Here is a 15,000-nt window from a genome sequence, read left to right on the forward strand (position 1 = left end):
ACCACATTCAAGAAGCCATTCTATAAATCCTGTGCACTTGGTATGTAAAACTCATTAAAGAAGTTTTTTTTCTTACATCTTACAAACTCTGCTCTTCTCAACGTGACAGATGTACAAGTTGATGAACAGCACTGAGGGCTGCTCAGTGCTGAAGGAAATCTTTAGTTACTGGAATCTCCACCAGTTGACCTTACCTGACCTTTTTTTCCACCTAGAATACCCGGGTCGAGCTGCAAAATATTTGCTGCATTTGAAAAACTGACAACACATCCGCTGCCTACCAACTATTTTAGGGTCAGCCTCCTTGATATTTCCTGTGCTAAGAGATATGGCAACACTGATATTTACCACTGAATTGTTTGGAAGAGAGAGAGAGAGAGAGAGAGAGAGAGAGAGAGAGAGAGAGGAGGGGGGAGGAAATGCTGAAAGAAGGAATAAAATCTCATAGTCAGGCAAGGCAGACTTTCTCTACAATGTCATATCTTAGTGCTAATAATTTGATCTCTGATAATTAGAAAAACATAATCACAAGGAAAGATGTGCATATTAAGTTAACCTGTCCCAAGTTGGTCGGGAGAACATACTCAAGACACTCCTTAGTGCAATGCTATATAATGTAAACCACATGTGAGTGACATAACGAAAAAAAAAAAAAACTTGCCTAATTTCATGCACAGTCTTTTGAGTTACTCTATGGTTTGTGGTCAGGTTAACAATAAAGAAAGGTTGAAATCACTGGCACAACCCTTCTTTTCTACAGGCCTTCAAGCTAAATACACTGCTTTATATCTGCAGATTTCACTGCATAATTATCATGATAGCAATTCAAAACTGACATTTATATAGATCTAGAATTTATGACCTACAGATAAGGTTTGGTACAGATTTCATCATTCTAATCACCCTAACAGAACAAAGAACCAAAACGAAGTCAAATAGGACACATCATTGAACATACAGCAAGCTGGTTTCTTAGCTGCTCGCAATTCTTGTGAAAATTCTGTGAATGAGTCTGACTTATCTTTAATGTGAATACGACTTATAGCTGTCTCTAGAAAAATTTTGAGACTCTGCCACACATGATATCATTACAACATTGCTGAATATACAGCAAGCAAGGCTTGTAAAAATACTGTGGAGCTGCTGGACTTGTAAAACACATATTTTATCTTGCCTCAAATCTCTACCCAACTGTGTTATCAAACAGTGTACAGCAACTTGAGCTTGCCAAAAGGGCAGCCCAGAAAACACACAGTAAATATCAGAGGTTATCTCCTTAGCCTTGCCTTGAGTCTGTTACATTACTAGAACCAGTGCAGCAGTGTACTTTCCAGGCACTGCATATGTTAAGCATACTAGTGTTATGTTAACTGGAACTACTTAGAAACCCATAGCTAACTAGACAGCACTTCAAGAGGGCAGACCTCTGCCAAGAATTAAAATCTTATGAAAATTGTTTTAGAAATATTAGTAGACCTGAATTCAGTTAAAACTGTTAAGATTTCACTTACTTTTCTTCCTTTCATCAAAAAAATTGGTGAAGAAAGCTTTCATATTTCTTGTTTATTAACAATAAAATAAGTGTTGATGAAAATATTTTGCAGATTCAAATAACGAGGGAGGGAAATAAATAAAATTCAGATAAATTGGAACCAACACTCAGATGGGTTTGCATTTTTATCTTTGGACACTGATAATACAGGAGTAGGAACAGATAATGTTGGGGAAAGGGAAAACCTCTCTTCTTTGAACAACCTTCATCTCCACACATTTTATACAATATAAACAATATATTTCTGGTCTTCCTTTTAGGACAGATTCCATGTATCCATGATAAATGCATTTTTCTGATAATCTTTGATTATCTGTCTAAACATTTCATTAAATATGTTATAGTTGCTGATATGTAGCTCACGCGTAGTATGCATGGATGGATGAGTGAGTGAGAGTATTTCTATATATTTACGCTCTTTTTATTTATCTATTAGTATTTATTTACCGTAATTATCATCAGCATTGTTTTACATGCATTCAATCTTTGATTATCTGTTTAAATATTTCATTATATATGTATATTTTCTTTTTTTTTTCTTTGAGTGAATAAACGCATTAAAAAAAAATGCATTTTTCTTAAAATTGTTTTAACAATCCCTGGCTATCTAATGTGTTAACAGTAACTGTATGCTTTGAAGTAATTATGCAGTGTCACATTGACTCCTACACTAATTGGTCATAATTATATAAATCACCAGCTAAATTAATTTAATATTCATGTCCTCATTCTATGCCAGCAAGTGTTTGCATCTACTAGCAGATGTGTTCAATGAGTCTAAACAAACTTTCATTAATCTTTGCTTTTTTGTCTTTTTTTCTCTTTTATTTAAAAAAAAAAATAATAATAATTATAATAATAATAATAATAATAAATAAATAAATAAAATGGCCTTATTAATGAAGACGGCCACCAAGACTGATTGTATGAACTAGACACTGTGACTAGCTTCATTCATAAACTATGTAATACATATCAAAAGGTAGCAGATGGACAAAATGAATAAGGGCTATCACAAAGGTATAGTTTTCAGCTTGTATTCAAACACTTTTGTTCATAGCAATAACAGTGCATTTCATTATCCTTAAAATTGAAATTTAATGACTGACATTATGTCATAAACAGAGGAATCATGGCACCTGCTTAAAAAAAAATGTGACAACCTTTATGACTTTTTGGTCTTGTTTTTTTCTCTTTTTATAATACACGTGAAAACAAACGAGGTCATGAAGTTGATACTTCAGGGGTGTCATATATTTCAGTATAATTTCAATATTCTATATGGCATGGTTAATGCAATATTTTGAACAAGGACAGGGCTTTTAAATGAACTTACTTCACATGTACCTTGCAGAGGTACTAAAATAACACACTTAATGAGGTGAGGCAAGCTGGGCTGGGGGTATTACACACAGCATACACACATAATATTAGGATCCACTAATACAACATCCCTAGGAGATACAAGAAATTAAAATAAACCTAAAAGTCCCTCTGCACAGGATGTTTATCTCATATGAAGCTTAACAGATCACTGTATCAATCTCAACCGTGTATCATAAACTGTAAAATTGAGCCGGTTTTCACATGTGTCTGCTCTCAAAGACCCGCTGAGTTCACACACAAACATCGGTACTTACAGATTCTCGTCCAGTCGAGTAACATCCCCGCTATTATTCATCTGATGCTGTTCGACAGAAAATCCAAAATAGGAATCCACAGGTCCATTTTTCACTATTGGTAGCTTTGTAAAGAGATTAAATGCGTAGAGTCCTGGTGAGAAGCAAATTATCTTTAAAAGTATATACAAAAGTTGTGTGTACGCGGCCATAGTCGGTGCTTGTAATCTCGTTAAAGGTGTGCGCGAGATCGTACGTGATTTTTCGCTGCGGAGTGATATAAGATAAAAGCACAGCGAACAACAGAAAAATTGTTCTAACATATTTGAGGTGTGTAATCATGTTTAAATATTTCTCATCGAAGTATCAACTCTTTTAATAAAAACATATACACTATAATTTATTTGTAAGGGTATCTCTAATTTTAGCTATTTTTCTTATGCGCAAGAACCTATTAAAGGTGTTCCAAGGCACTTCCGTAATAGCAGCTTTCTACAGAAGGCGCACCTTTGGTTGTTTAATCACTCAGCTATGCGATAATTTTCAGTAAGATAAATCACCAACAGACTCACTTGACTTCTCCAGGATGCTCTCAAGTCTGCTGAGAGAGCACCAAGCTCGGCAACAAGCCAGAAAAGAAGAACAAGGTGAGTGAATCAGACGGCTAGAGTGACCCGAGTTTCGACCTTGGGCTTGGAGCTCAGTGCAATCACTGAATATTTTAGGGGTTTCTTATCCTACATCTTGAGTTTAATTATATCACCTTATCCCTATTTATACTTGACCACATGCTGCAGATATAAGAACAAGTTCAACTGAACTGTACGGGTAAAATAAAATGGTTGCTTTATCTAGTTTTGCTTGTTTGTTATCATATGTATTCATATGTTTTGAAAGTAGAATGGCTATCTTCATAGCTTGGAGGGGTGTATGACCTAATCTGAATCTTCCATTGCTTATATACATTACTTATACCTTGTTTTATCATTATATACATGATTTTGCAGAAAAGAAGAGAAAAGAAGCCTATGAATCTGCGACTGCCTTCACACATGCACTTGTTGACCATTTAAATGCTGGGTAAGAGAAGGTTAATGATGGATCAGATATGTTTATGTGAATACTGTCACTATTGCAACAATATAATAAACCAATTTTGGTTAGGTCATGGGTGAAAATATTCAGGATTTTTCCTGATTTTAGGATTTTGAGTCTTCACTTTGATCATTTTTTCAAATGGTCTAAATATATATATATGATGAGAAATTGCAAGTTACGTTTTCAGGATTTTAAACTGATTTAATTATTCACCTATGGGTTAGTCATACTAAATATGGGAAACAGCATATTTTGTTAAAACCAATGCTACAGTATAATGCCTTGTCAACGATAATGGTATATCTTTTGACTTTTGATACTTGGAATTTGTTAAAAGTCATCATGAAAACAATAATAGCCATGATCAATGCAGTTGAAAGTACTTTGCATATTTGAAAACTACATAGATATTTACCTTTCATCCCTAGGGTTGCCCAGGCGTACGTAAACCAAAAGAAACTAGACACAGAAACCAAGATACTGCAGATTAATGCAGGGCAATTTGCCAAGCAGACCATGCAGTGGTTAAAACTGGTTGAGGATTTTAATACAGCACTCAAGGTTAGAGGACCATGACATATTGCCACAGATTGACAAGGGTGTCTTGTTGGAAGTCTTTGCTGCGCATTGTGTTAGCTGTGATAGGTCACAACAAACACAATTAATCTATGCTTGTTTCATTTATATCCAATTACAATGTGGGAGCAAAAAAGGAAATTAAGATCCTATGTTTTTTTTTTTTTTTTTCAATTGGCGTCCATCTATTTAACAGCATGTGAAATATTTGTGTTAGTTAGGTTTTATACAGTTGAATATCAAAAACAGTGGTTAAAAATGCCGTCAGATAAGTTGAAATTTCTGTAATGGTTGGATTAAAAAAACCTGTTCTAAAATACATAGTTATTTCAAGCAATATAAATGCATGAAGTTAAAAACTTTAACATGTCTAACCTTTTGTTTTTGATTTTGTTAGCATTATTATTATTATCATTTTTTTGTTATTATTTAAACTAGGAAATTGGAGATGTTGAGAACTGGGCACGTAGCATAGAGACTGACATGAGAACAGTATCAAGTGCCCTGGAGTATGCCTATAAAGGTGAGTTCTGATGTGTAAAAACTTCATAAAGTCAGTGTACATTTGTATCAGTGTATGTTGCAGGATTTTCAGTAGGTTTTTAACCTTGGGATCAGAAAGGTTCAAAATGTGTTTAAAAAGGGTAATCTTTGTGTCACTACCTCACTGAAAATCTGTTGAAGAGCCTGTCAAGTTGCACTTCATATTGTTGTGTTGTATGGCTATGGTATATAATATGTGTTCAGTGTCCTTTTATTTTGTGTATAAATGGAGAGAAATAATATCCACCTTAACATTTATGTGATACAAATGTTTGTCAGGAAATGTTAACATGTGTTTTGTGTTGAACTTGAATGTGGATGCATTTTAAAGGCATACAATGTGTGTTAGACCCTTTATTATGGCAAAAAGTGAATTTTCCCTTATTAACCAAGATATACCATATGTTGAGAAAATTGTGATATATGTGAAAACACATTAAGAGTTTGTAGTTTCTAATTTTTACCCTGAAGAGTGCAATTCACCAGTCCCAATATATAGTAGAGATTGATTAAAACGAGAAATTTTAAACTAAAACCAGGATTTATAGATGGTAATATTGGTTTACTTGGTATTAAAGGGACGTGTTCAAAAAAAAAAAAAATCTGGCTTTTTTGTTATGCAAAAACTCTAACACTTATTGTATATCTTCATTAAGTGCTTTTTGCATGCTTGAAGTTGATACATTTAATATTGCTACTTAATTGAACACATTTTATATAAACATATCAAGATTCACATTGTTGTAACACCTAATCTTTTGCATAATCTTTCACTGTTGGCCTTGTATTGAATTAGCATAACACCAGTATAATATTTTGTGAAAAAAGACATTTCTTTAAACACACATTTAAATGTGCAGTTGTATCTCACAGCTTTGTTAAATGTAACACTTGTGCTACCATGAGTATATATTAACTTTGTGCTTGTAGCTGAGTTTCCTGGTAAAATGTCATTGTGAGTACTGTAGCCCTAGCAAATACAACTAAGGTATTTTGTATGAATTAGAGTAGTTGTTTGGTGCATGCATTTTTGTGTGTTTTTATTATTTTTCTCTTTCTCTTTTTCTTCAATTGTAGCTGAAAAGCAGCAGTAAGTTGCATATATTCTTTTTTGTTTGAATAAAAAGCATATTCCTCAAGTGGTTGCTAATTATCAGAAATGTACTTGTTTACAAAATGCTATAACTCAATTAATAATCGAAGAATAAAACTGAAGTAACACAATCCTCCTTTTGGATAATGTATGTCATATAGTAAATTATGTTTTGACACATGCCATGATATTATTTGTTGTAGGACCATGATTGACTGTGTGCATGAATTGTTGACTAGCTTATAATATGTGCTATTTCTTGATAAATAATTGCTGCTTCTTAAATCCCCTTTACACTGGACGGCGTCCTTTCTATGTCCATTGTGATGTAGATGAAACTGGCATCGCTGTGGTCGTAAAAAGGAGGCACAAGCATTGCATGTAAATTATTATTATTTTTTTACTCTCAAACGGGAACGCACTACAGGAAGCAGAAAGGACGCCGTCCAGTGTAGAGGGGGCTTTTAATGCATAAAAATTTCAGGATAAAAATGCCCTCTTTTTATCTACTTGCTTTTTAGACATGTAAGCATGTTGTGTTGTTTTGCCTTCATATTCCTAAATTCTAATTAAGCTTAATTAAGCTTAATCAAATTTAATTTTCAAAATTAACAAATTGAATAAAAATTAATAATGCCTAATTTGCAAATAAGTGCCATAACTTAAAGTAATATTTCATAAATATTTAGCCCCAAAATGATTTTAATGTGATTGCTGTAGTTTTCCATAATCAAAGAATGTATGATGTTGTATATATATATACTGACCAGGTTGCCTTGAAAACAAAATCAGATCTATTCTTCTGTAAAAAGTGTATGAATGGGGCTATCACTATAGAAACTGTGTTAATTTTAATATTAAAACAATTGTCGTATAATTTTATTATAAAAAATCTATGTGTTGTAAATTAATTTTTTTTATGGAAGAAAATTTTATGGAGAAATTTTATGATGAAAATACGCACAAAAGAGTAAATGTTGTTTGAAATATGAAATAGAATCGCTATATTTATCTTAATTTTGATTTATTTCAGGAGAGAGTGACAGATAGACAGGATGAGTGAAAAGTTGGGTGTGAAAGCAGTGTGCATTTCAAGTTGAATGGACTGATACACCTTCCTTTGAATCAATACAAGGGGATTAAAGTGCAATTTTAAAGGTCAAGGAAAAAGAACATTTGTAGACTCGTTTTCTGTATGTTATATATTCAGAAAGAATATTGGTGAAAAAAGCAAAATGCTTCATAATCATTGTTAAATTGTAATTTATCAAATTTCATAGTTCGTTAAATCTTGGTTAAAATTATGTTTATTCATGTTATCTGTTAGCTATAATGTAAATAAATGTACAATTGTCAGGTTTAGGATTTAAAAAATACCAAAGTAAATTATGAATATTTTTTCAAGATTTTGAATAATTTAAAATGTTATTTTTTATGAAGGAGGAGGGGCAGTTAAAACTATTGAAAAATGCTATCTACTAGCTGTCTGTTACCTAATTTACAGTTGTAGGATTATCTTACAATTTCTTCTTTTTTTTTTTTTGTATTTTTCACAAAAGAAAATGAGAAAAAACTTGTAAAAACATGATTTTATTTATAAATAAAAGTAAAAATGTGAAGCATTTGTACACCTTATACATCAATAGCAGTAAAAACAATTATTTTTATTATTTATTCCACTTATTCCATAAATACTTTTGACTTTATTCTTGCTGCAAAATTCCTCTTCCAGATGCATGTTAAGATCTACTTATGATACTTAACAGTAATTTCTACCTAATATCAGACATCTTATCTTGCCTGGAACAATAAGCACCTCCTCTTAAGTATCCATCTTATACCTCTACAATCCACTGGCATTCTCACACCTAGTTATCTTTCAAATTGAATCTCAAGATTTCTTCCACATAAAATCCATTACTCGAGGTCATTTTTCCTCATGAAGACAGATCCAACTCCAGCTCTTCAATTTCAGTCAGAATTTGTTGTTTTCTAGAAATCTTTTCCAGTTGGTCCTTGTCTGGTTCCTTCAGATCCCCTGAGTCTATCCTTGCCTGCAGGTCCTCTATCTGCTTGATCTTTTTCTTTAGAGTTTTTATTCTCTTGGCCGGATCAACTTTGACTTCTGGTTTGGCATCTTTCTCTTTATCGTTTAACTTTGTTTCTTGTAAAGAGCTTGATAATGATGTCACGTCTCCAGCTTCCTGCTTCTTCTTTTCTTTTCTCTTTGCATTTTTCTTGGCTGATTTTGACAAACCTATGAGCAGATAAATACTGATCACTAAATGTCACTTTTGTTATTACACAATCCACATACTGATATCTACATTATAACCATGCACAATTTTAAAATACAGAAAAAACTTGGTCACAATTTGATTGCATTTAGAACACATGAAAATATTAATTCAGTTCTATTTCACTGTTTGTGAACAATGAATACAGAATGTCAATATCTAATTATTGCCATTTTTGGAAAGGGGGGGTGGCAAATGAAAAATAATACATCATTTGATACATAAAATTTAATTAAGTAATTAGATAGTAAATTGGGTGACTCTGACAATATTTTGATCTGCATGTCAGATTTTAAACAAGGGATACAGTCACGTCACTGTTTACATGGATGAATGTAGTAATTTGACTGCAAATTGGGCAACAGAGACAATATTTTTTAATTATGATCACAGCTTACCTGGTATGCCTGCTGACCCAGGGTTGTTGTGCTTGCTGTCAGGTTCTACAAACAGACCAGGGGGTAGGGTGGGCTTGTTCTTCACAAACTGGGTGCCTTTGCTCTCGTACCTGAATGAAAAATGACAGGAATTCCGTTTTGCAGCTTACAATCTTGTTTCAAGTTGAATGTAGTAATGTCCTTGTGATTTTTACATAGCTTTGTAAAAATTTAAAGACTTTATTTGACTGCAGGTTTTCTCTAAATATTTCCCTTCAATTAATGATAGATGTGTCTCCTGAGTATGCAAACACACCTACTAGATCAGACATGCCACAAGATACACAATGCCGCGTGTTACACATAACCTGAAACCTTTCAATTTGTGCATAAAAAATGTAGTAGTGCATGTCAAAATACTAACAAGGATTTACTTTAAAAAATAAATAATACTCAAAGCATTTATAACTATTTAGTCAACTTCTCACTCTTGGTTAATTTTTAATAATAATAATATTTTGACTACAAGCCCAAAACCAACATTAAGTAAAGAAGGACTAGTGGTTTAGTTTAGGCACTTACACCGGCACTTCCTCCTGGGGGACGTAGCCATCTTTCACTCTGCGTGCTTTCCTCCAGGTCCCATCAGGCCGCCTGGAGGCTGGGATAAACATATTACCTAAAAACAGAATAGAAATGTACTGAGACAGCGCGGCTCTTCAGTTCATTTTAACGACTTACTGGAATTACTATCATGGAACTTCCTTCCACCAAGTAACTCACAAATGATAACAATACACACAATACACTTCTTACAGTCAAATTGATTCACCAAATTTCAAGACCCCTGGCCACCTCCCACACACAAACACACACCCATCTCTTCTCTCGCCCAATTTATTACTACATGCATGCACAAACACTACTAGATTTACTAGATTTACAGATTTCGTACAGTAAACCTGCACTGCCCTTTGTAGGTGTTGATGCAAAAAGCAGAATTTGGGGTGTTTCAGAAACAGCCTGAAAACAAATGAGTATCTCTGGACAATCGTTACACATAACCAACTTGATATAATGTTTTCAAACTCACCTTCCTCATCACGAACTACACCATCCCTCTCCAATGCGCCGGCCATGGCCATCGATGTTGGTCTCAAAACGAGGCCTACAATCTCAATCTCATTTAACATTTCTACTTTTCTTTGTACAAGCGTTCTGCAGAGCACCCCACAATTAGAAAACTTTATCTACAATTTAAAAGATACATTCAAAACTATATAAAATATGGATATTATTTGTGAATGTTGTTTGCTAAACAATTTGGAGACTAGCTATAACCTTCACCTTGTGGACTTCATAACAAACAGTGAAATGAGACTGAATCGGTATGTATGGCCCGAGTTTGTTTAATTTTATGGATTGTCAGTGAATAATACCACATTTTAACAATGACAATAAATATTGATTTTACAATATAGTCGATTTAATGAATTGTCAGTAAGAATCAATTTTAGTGTCACAAAATAAGATTTCTTTATAGAAGTCTGCGTCTGTGACTAAAAATTAGAATGTTTCTGAGCCCACTTACGTAATGGATGTATATATTGCACATGTCATGGCCATTTACTTGACCGTTATGAATTGCTAAGTTTTATCACAAAAGGAGTATTAATCCAACCATTTGCCACACACTGAAATGTCTTCTTAAAATGATAGAAAAAAAGGGTGTTACGTTAAACTTGTAGGGGAAACAACTGAGCCAGGCCCAGGGAAATGTGACTTAAATAGTATTAGCATTCTGATGCTGTTACTAGTAAGTGGACATGAAGATGTTGGCAGCAGTGCTCCAAAGGCAGTTGTTTTCCCTCTCAGAACGAATGCCATGTCTTCACAGAGTGACTGTCAGTTTACACACCACCTCTAGTTTGTATGGGTATGACATCAGCAAAAATCTAAGTAAGTAGCTTTTTAAAATCATTAATCTGCTTATACATTCAGTAAATAAGTTACTTAATTAATGAAAAATATTATATAAAAATATATTGTTATTTTGCAAATGTAGCGCCAGTTTAATAATTTATTGTATATAATGTACAGATTTCGTAATGCAACAGTTTTCTGCCTAAGCTTAAATGGTTAAGAATATGGTAACTGAAGTAATTTCATTTTTGTAAAATTACTATTAAATGTTCTGTGCAGTAAGTGCATGCTTTGAAAAAAATTACTGACTGAAACAAATTAAAATATATCCTTGTTGATTTCATTAAGTATCACATTCACATGATTTTCCAGCTGAATGTTTCTCCCTGCTCAATGTTCCCCCTTCCTGCACTGAGGATGAACTGAAGGTGGCGTACCTGGATGCTGCCAAGAAGTACCACCCAGATAGTAACTCCAGATATGCAGATGCCAACAAGTTTAATCAAGTGGAATCTGCCTACAGAGCAGTGCTGGTAGGGCTCTTGTTTGGAATTATGAAACTTAAGAGTTTATTTAGTTTTGTGTAGTCTGTCAAATCCAACTTAAATAATGTTCAGAAAAGTTAAAAGATGCTAAACACCACCCACATGGACATTTTGTTATGTGTGTGACTTGAAATAAGTTCTTGATAATTTTTTTTTTTTTATTTTATCACTCTCAATTTCGATATGTAATGTTTCAGTTGTGCTGTCATTGATGCATACTCAGTACTTTTTTTCTAGAAAAAGGTTCAAGAAAATGCTCGCAGGGCAGAAGCCCTCAAACAGGGGGTGAAACCAGAGGAGGAAGAGGAAGATAAATTTGGGATCAAGCACACGGCACCACAGCACAGGCAGTATTTGGAGTATGAGGTATGGTTTGATATGTACGGTACTGTCTGTTATTATTGGAACTTCAGTGGACAGATTTTATACATGCCAACAGTCTTAAGTGTATCTACACTTTGATTAATAACTTAAATTTAATGTTATAAAATAGAAGATATCTGAATTAATTTTATTTCTGTTCTCTCTTTCTCTCTCTCTCTCTCTCTCTCATGCATACACTTATACACACAAAATAACGTGCAAAGCACCCCCCCCCCACACACACACACACATACCAGTACGTTGTAAATGTCTTTCCCCCCATATCCTAGTACTATGGACAGAATAATAATTATAGGGGCTTTGTGGGGGCTCTGGTTAGCTGACTCTTTTACTTTGTCAGTCTCTTATGTTGGTGCTGTACACATATTGAGATACATTTTGTAACTCTACTACATGATTTAAAAAGGGCTCTTGTAACATGTTAATATCCTGGTATACTCTTAGGGTGTTGGTCGAGGGACCCCCAGTCAGCGCATGCGGCAGTATCAGCAATACAAGGTCCACAGGGCGGCTGAGAACGTTACACAACACAGGATTGAGAGAATGGCCGCACAGACTGAAAATGCACTGGTTTTGAAGGACAAGCGCAAAGCCAGGATTCACAAGATGACGTGTGTACTTTAAGTAATAGATTGAGAGATTTTGGATGTAATAGACAATAATGATTAAAATTATTTAAAGGGTGATTAAGATATGATATGGTTTCAAGTAATGGAATGGGATTGTTTTGATGTATAAGTTAGAAACACAGATATTTGGTAAGTTTTTTTTAGTAATAAAACACTTTTCCCACAAACTTAATATACGGGGTACAGTGGGTTATTTGTGAACATACTTGATAGCATTCTTAGAAGTGGTCGTGCTGCTCATGCAACAGACTACATGTATGTTTGTCATGGTTGAATTTGTACAGGCAGTTTTACTGGCAGATTTGCTAAAGGGTGTGGGAAGGGCAAAATATTTTTCACTATAATTTGTAGGATACAAGGGTGTGAAAATTGCCTGTTTTTGTCTCGTTTTGCACCCACATGCATCCCATGAAACTGCCTATGAGCTTGAAATTTTTTTCTGTCTAGTTCAACCATACTAATTTACTAAGAATAACTTCAAATAAAAATTCACAGCAATGCCCTGGACCGCCTTGTGGAGGACATGATCCTGGACTCCATGAACAAGGGAGAGTTTGACAACCTCCCTGGTAAAGGCAAGCCTCTGGAGAACAACTACAAAGATAACCCGTATGTGGACACCACCACACACAATGTAAACAAGATAATGATACAGAACGGCTTTGTGCCTGATTGGGTCATGGTGGAGAAAGACATAAGGTGAGGGGGTAACGATTAGTCAGTCTCTCTCTCTCTCTCTCATCAATATTCTAAAATTATATTTTGTATTTTATGCTATTTAAGAATTTCCATTGCACATATTATTGCCGAGTCTCATTGGTGAGGTGGTTTTGAATCGGTCTCTCTCTCTCTCTCTCTCTCTGGAGTTTATTCTCTTAAGTATGCTGTATTTAATGGAATCTAAAAAATTGAGATACATCTTGCAGAACCCTGTTTCTCTCATTTGCACAATAATTTTTCATTTGGAGTGCAGCATAATAAAATGAGCAGTAACAGCTATAATCTGTTAATTATGTGATTGAGGTCTACAGGTTATCAGTTACGATTTACTGTTTACTTATTGGCAAAAGGAAATTATTGGTGGATAAAAAAAATTGTAGTTTTGAAATATGATGTTTCAAATAAATTTTATTTAAATAAAATAAACTTTATTTATGAAATGTTGTTTCTTTGCAGAATTGGTTACAAAGATGCCAAAACCAAGCTGGAGGCTAACCGCCGTAAACTTGGAGCATCCCCTATCCCTAAGAGTGCTGAACTCTGGTGGGATAGATATAAGGCGGAGTTCAGGGAAGGTGTTACCTTGGTAAATAAAATGATTGACAAGTATAATTTAACAGTGCCACATTTTACTATGCAAATGGCTCATTTTAACATAGAAAGGACTATTGACAGAATTGATAGAGATATCGGGGAAGAGTTCAGGAAGATACAAGAAGAAGAAGAAAGAGAGAGGCAGGAAAAGATAAAAGAAAAGCTAACTGAATTTGCCTCTAAATATGCTCCAGGGGAAGAAATTGAACATGTTGAAATTGAAACTGAAAATGTCAGTGATACAAAAACTGCTACAAACGATGAAGAAGTGACAGTAAATGGTGACAGTGCTAATGTCAAAAGCCAAGGCAGTGTGAAATTATTGAAACCAAAAAGAAAAAGACTGAAGGATATGATTGCTAATGCCCGATTTGGATTCTAGTCTAGTCATTATGGATAAAAGCTAAATAATAACATCAAATTAGATAAGGGAATTGAAACGGTTGTCAAAAATTATTTTTGTGCATTGATCTGTAAAATAAAATGCATGGGGGATACAATATTACTACAGATATTACATCTTCATAAAGTATTTGCCTGCTATTTGGCATTATTTTTTATTTTTATTTTTAATGGAATGCAAGAATTTATATATGTAAAGTCATGTGGATACTTTATCAATATGGGTATAGCTCATTCCAAAATTTTGATAACTGAGCAGAAAAAGAAACGTTGCATTACTTTATGTCGAAGTATTAGTCGAAGTGTATAATTTTAAATATCCTCACATAGTTCAACACTGTTTGGGGCTGCTAAAATTTTTTATCAAAAAATTAAAACATATGTTACTTTTGACCTGTACTTTACTTACGTGTATAATAATTTAAGTAAAAAAGTTGTGCAGTTAAAAAGACATGGAAGAAAAAAGGGCTAATTTTTCACGGTCACAACTTTTGCCAAATATTTCTTTGTAATCTTCATAGTAATACCAATTTGTCTTTGTGATTGGCAACAAACGAAAAATGAAAACATTTTTTTTAATTTGAACCCTCTTAGTTTTGTTCCTTCTCAAGGCTACTTCGTGCAAGTCGGAGCTGACGCAAACGTTGC

The 15,000-nt window shown here is 33.9% G+C and overlaps 3 protein-coding genes across 6 annotated transcripts; 2 read left to right on the plus strand and 1 right to left on the minus strand.

Moving 5' to 3' along the window:
- Nucleotides 1–3,624: 3,624 nt before the first annotated feature.
- Nucleotides 3,625–8,100, plus strand: LOC106177673 (biogenesis of lysosome-related organelles complex 1 subunit 1). Of its 4 annotated transcripts, none has more exons than XM_013560514.2 (6): nt 3,625–3,818; nt 4,179–4,251; nt 4,698–4,830; nt 5,284–5,368; nt 6,319–6,376; nt 7,515–8,100. In XM_013560514.2, exons 1-5 carry the CDS (start codon nt 3,758–3,760, stop codon nt 6,345–6,347), a joined length of 381 nt encoding a protein of 126 aa, XP_013415968.1. In that variant the 5' UTR covers nt 3,625–3,757; the 3' UTR covers nt 6,348–6,376; nt 7,515–8,100. The 4 variants fall into 4 exon arrangements, with proteins under 4 accessions (XP_013415968.1, XP_086868647.1, XP_013415971.1 ...); XM_087012521.1 differs by having other exon boundaries at nt 6,319–6,343; XM_013560517.2 differs by lacking the exon at nt 6,319–6,376 and adding an exon at nt 6,466–6,478.
- On the minus strand, nt 8,056–10,381 carry LOC106177671 (partner of Y14 and mago). Its single transcript, XM_013560512.2, has 4 exons — nt 10,249–10,381; nt 9,738–9,834; nt 9,177–9,286; nt 8,056–8,738 (listed from the first exon to the last, which is right to left on the minus strand). Exons 1-4 carry the CDS (start codon nt 10,346–10,348, stop codon nt 8,419–8,421), a joined length of 627 nt encoding a protein of 208 aa, XP_013415966.1. The 5' UTR covers nt 10,349–10,381; the 3' UTR covers nt 8,056–8,418.
- Nucleotides 10,382–10,394: 13 nt separating this feature from the next.
- On the plus strand, nt 10,395–14,937 carry LOC106177670 (dnaJ homolog subfamily C member 28-like). The gene is made up of 7 exons (XM_013560511.2): nt 10,395–10,543; nt 10,904–11,114; nt 11,451–11,611; nt 11,861–11,989; nt 12,452–12,618; nt 13,132–13,335; nt 13,813–14,937. Exons 2-7 carry the CDS (start codon nt 10,982–10,984, stop codon nt 14,330–14,332), a joined length of 1,314 nt encoding a protein of 437 aa, XP_013415965.2. The 5' UTR covers nt 10,395–10,543; nt 10,904–10,981; the 3' UTR covers nt 14,333–14,937.
- The last annotated feature ends 63 nt before the right edge of the window (nt 14,938–15,000 follow it).

Source organism: Lingula anatina, chromosome 5, assembly GCF_051362555.1.
Source record: "Lingula anatina isolate TDL-2025a chromosome 5, LinAna3.0, whole genome shotgun sequence".
In the NCBI taxonomy this organism is placed as follows: Eukaryota; Metazoa; Brachiopoda; class Lingulata; order Lingulida; family Lingulidae; genus Lingula; species Lingula anatina.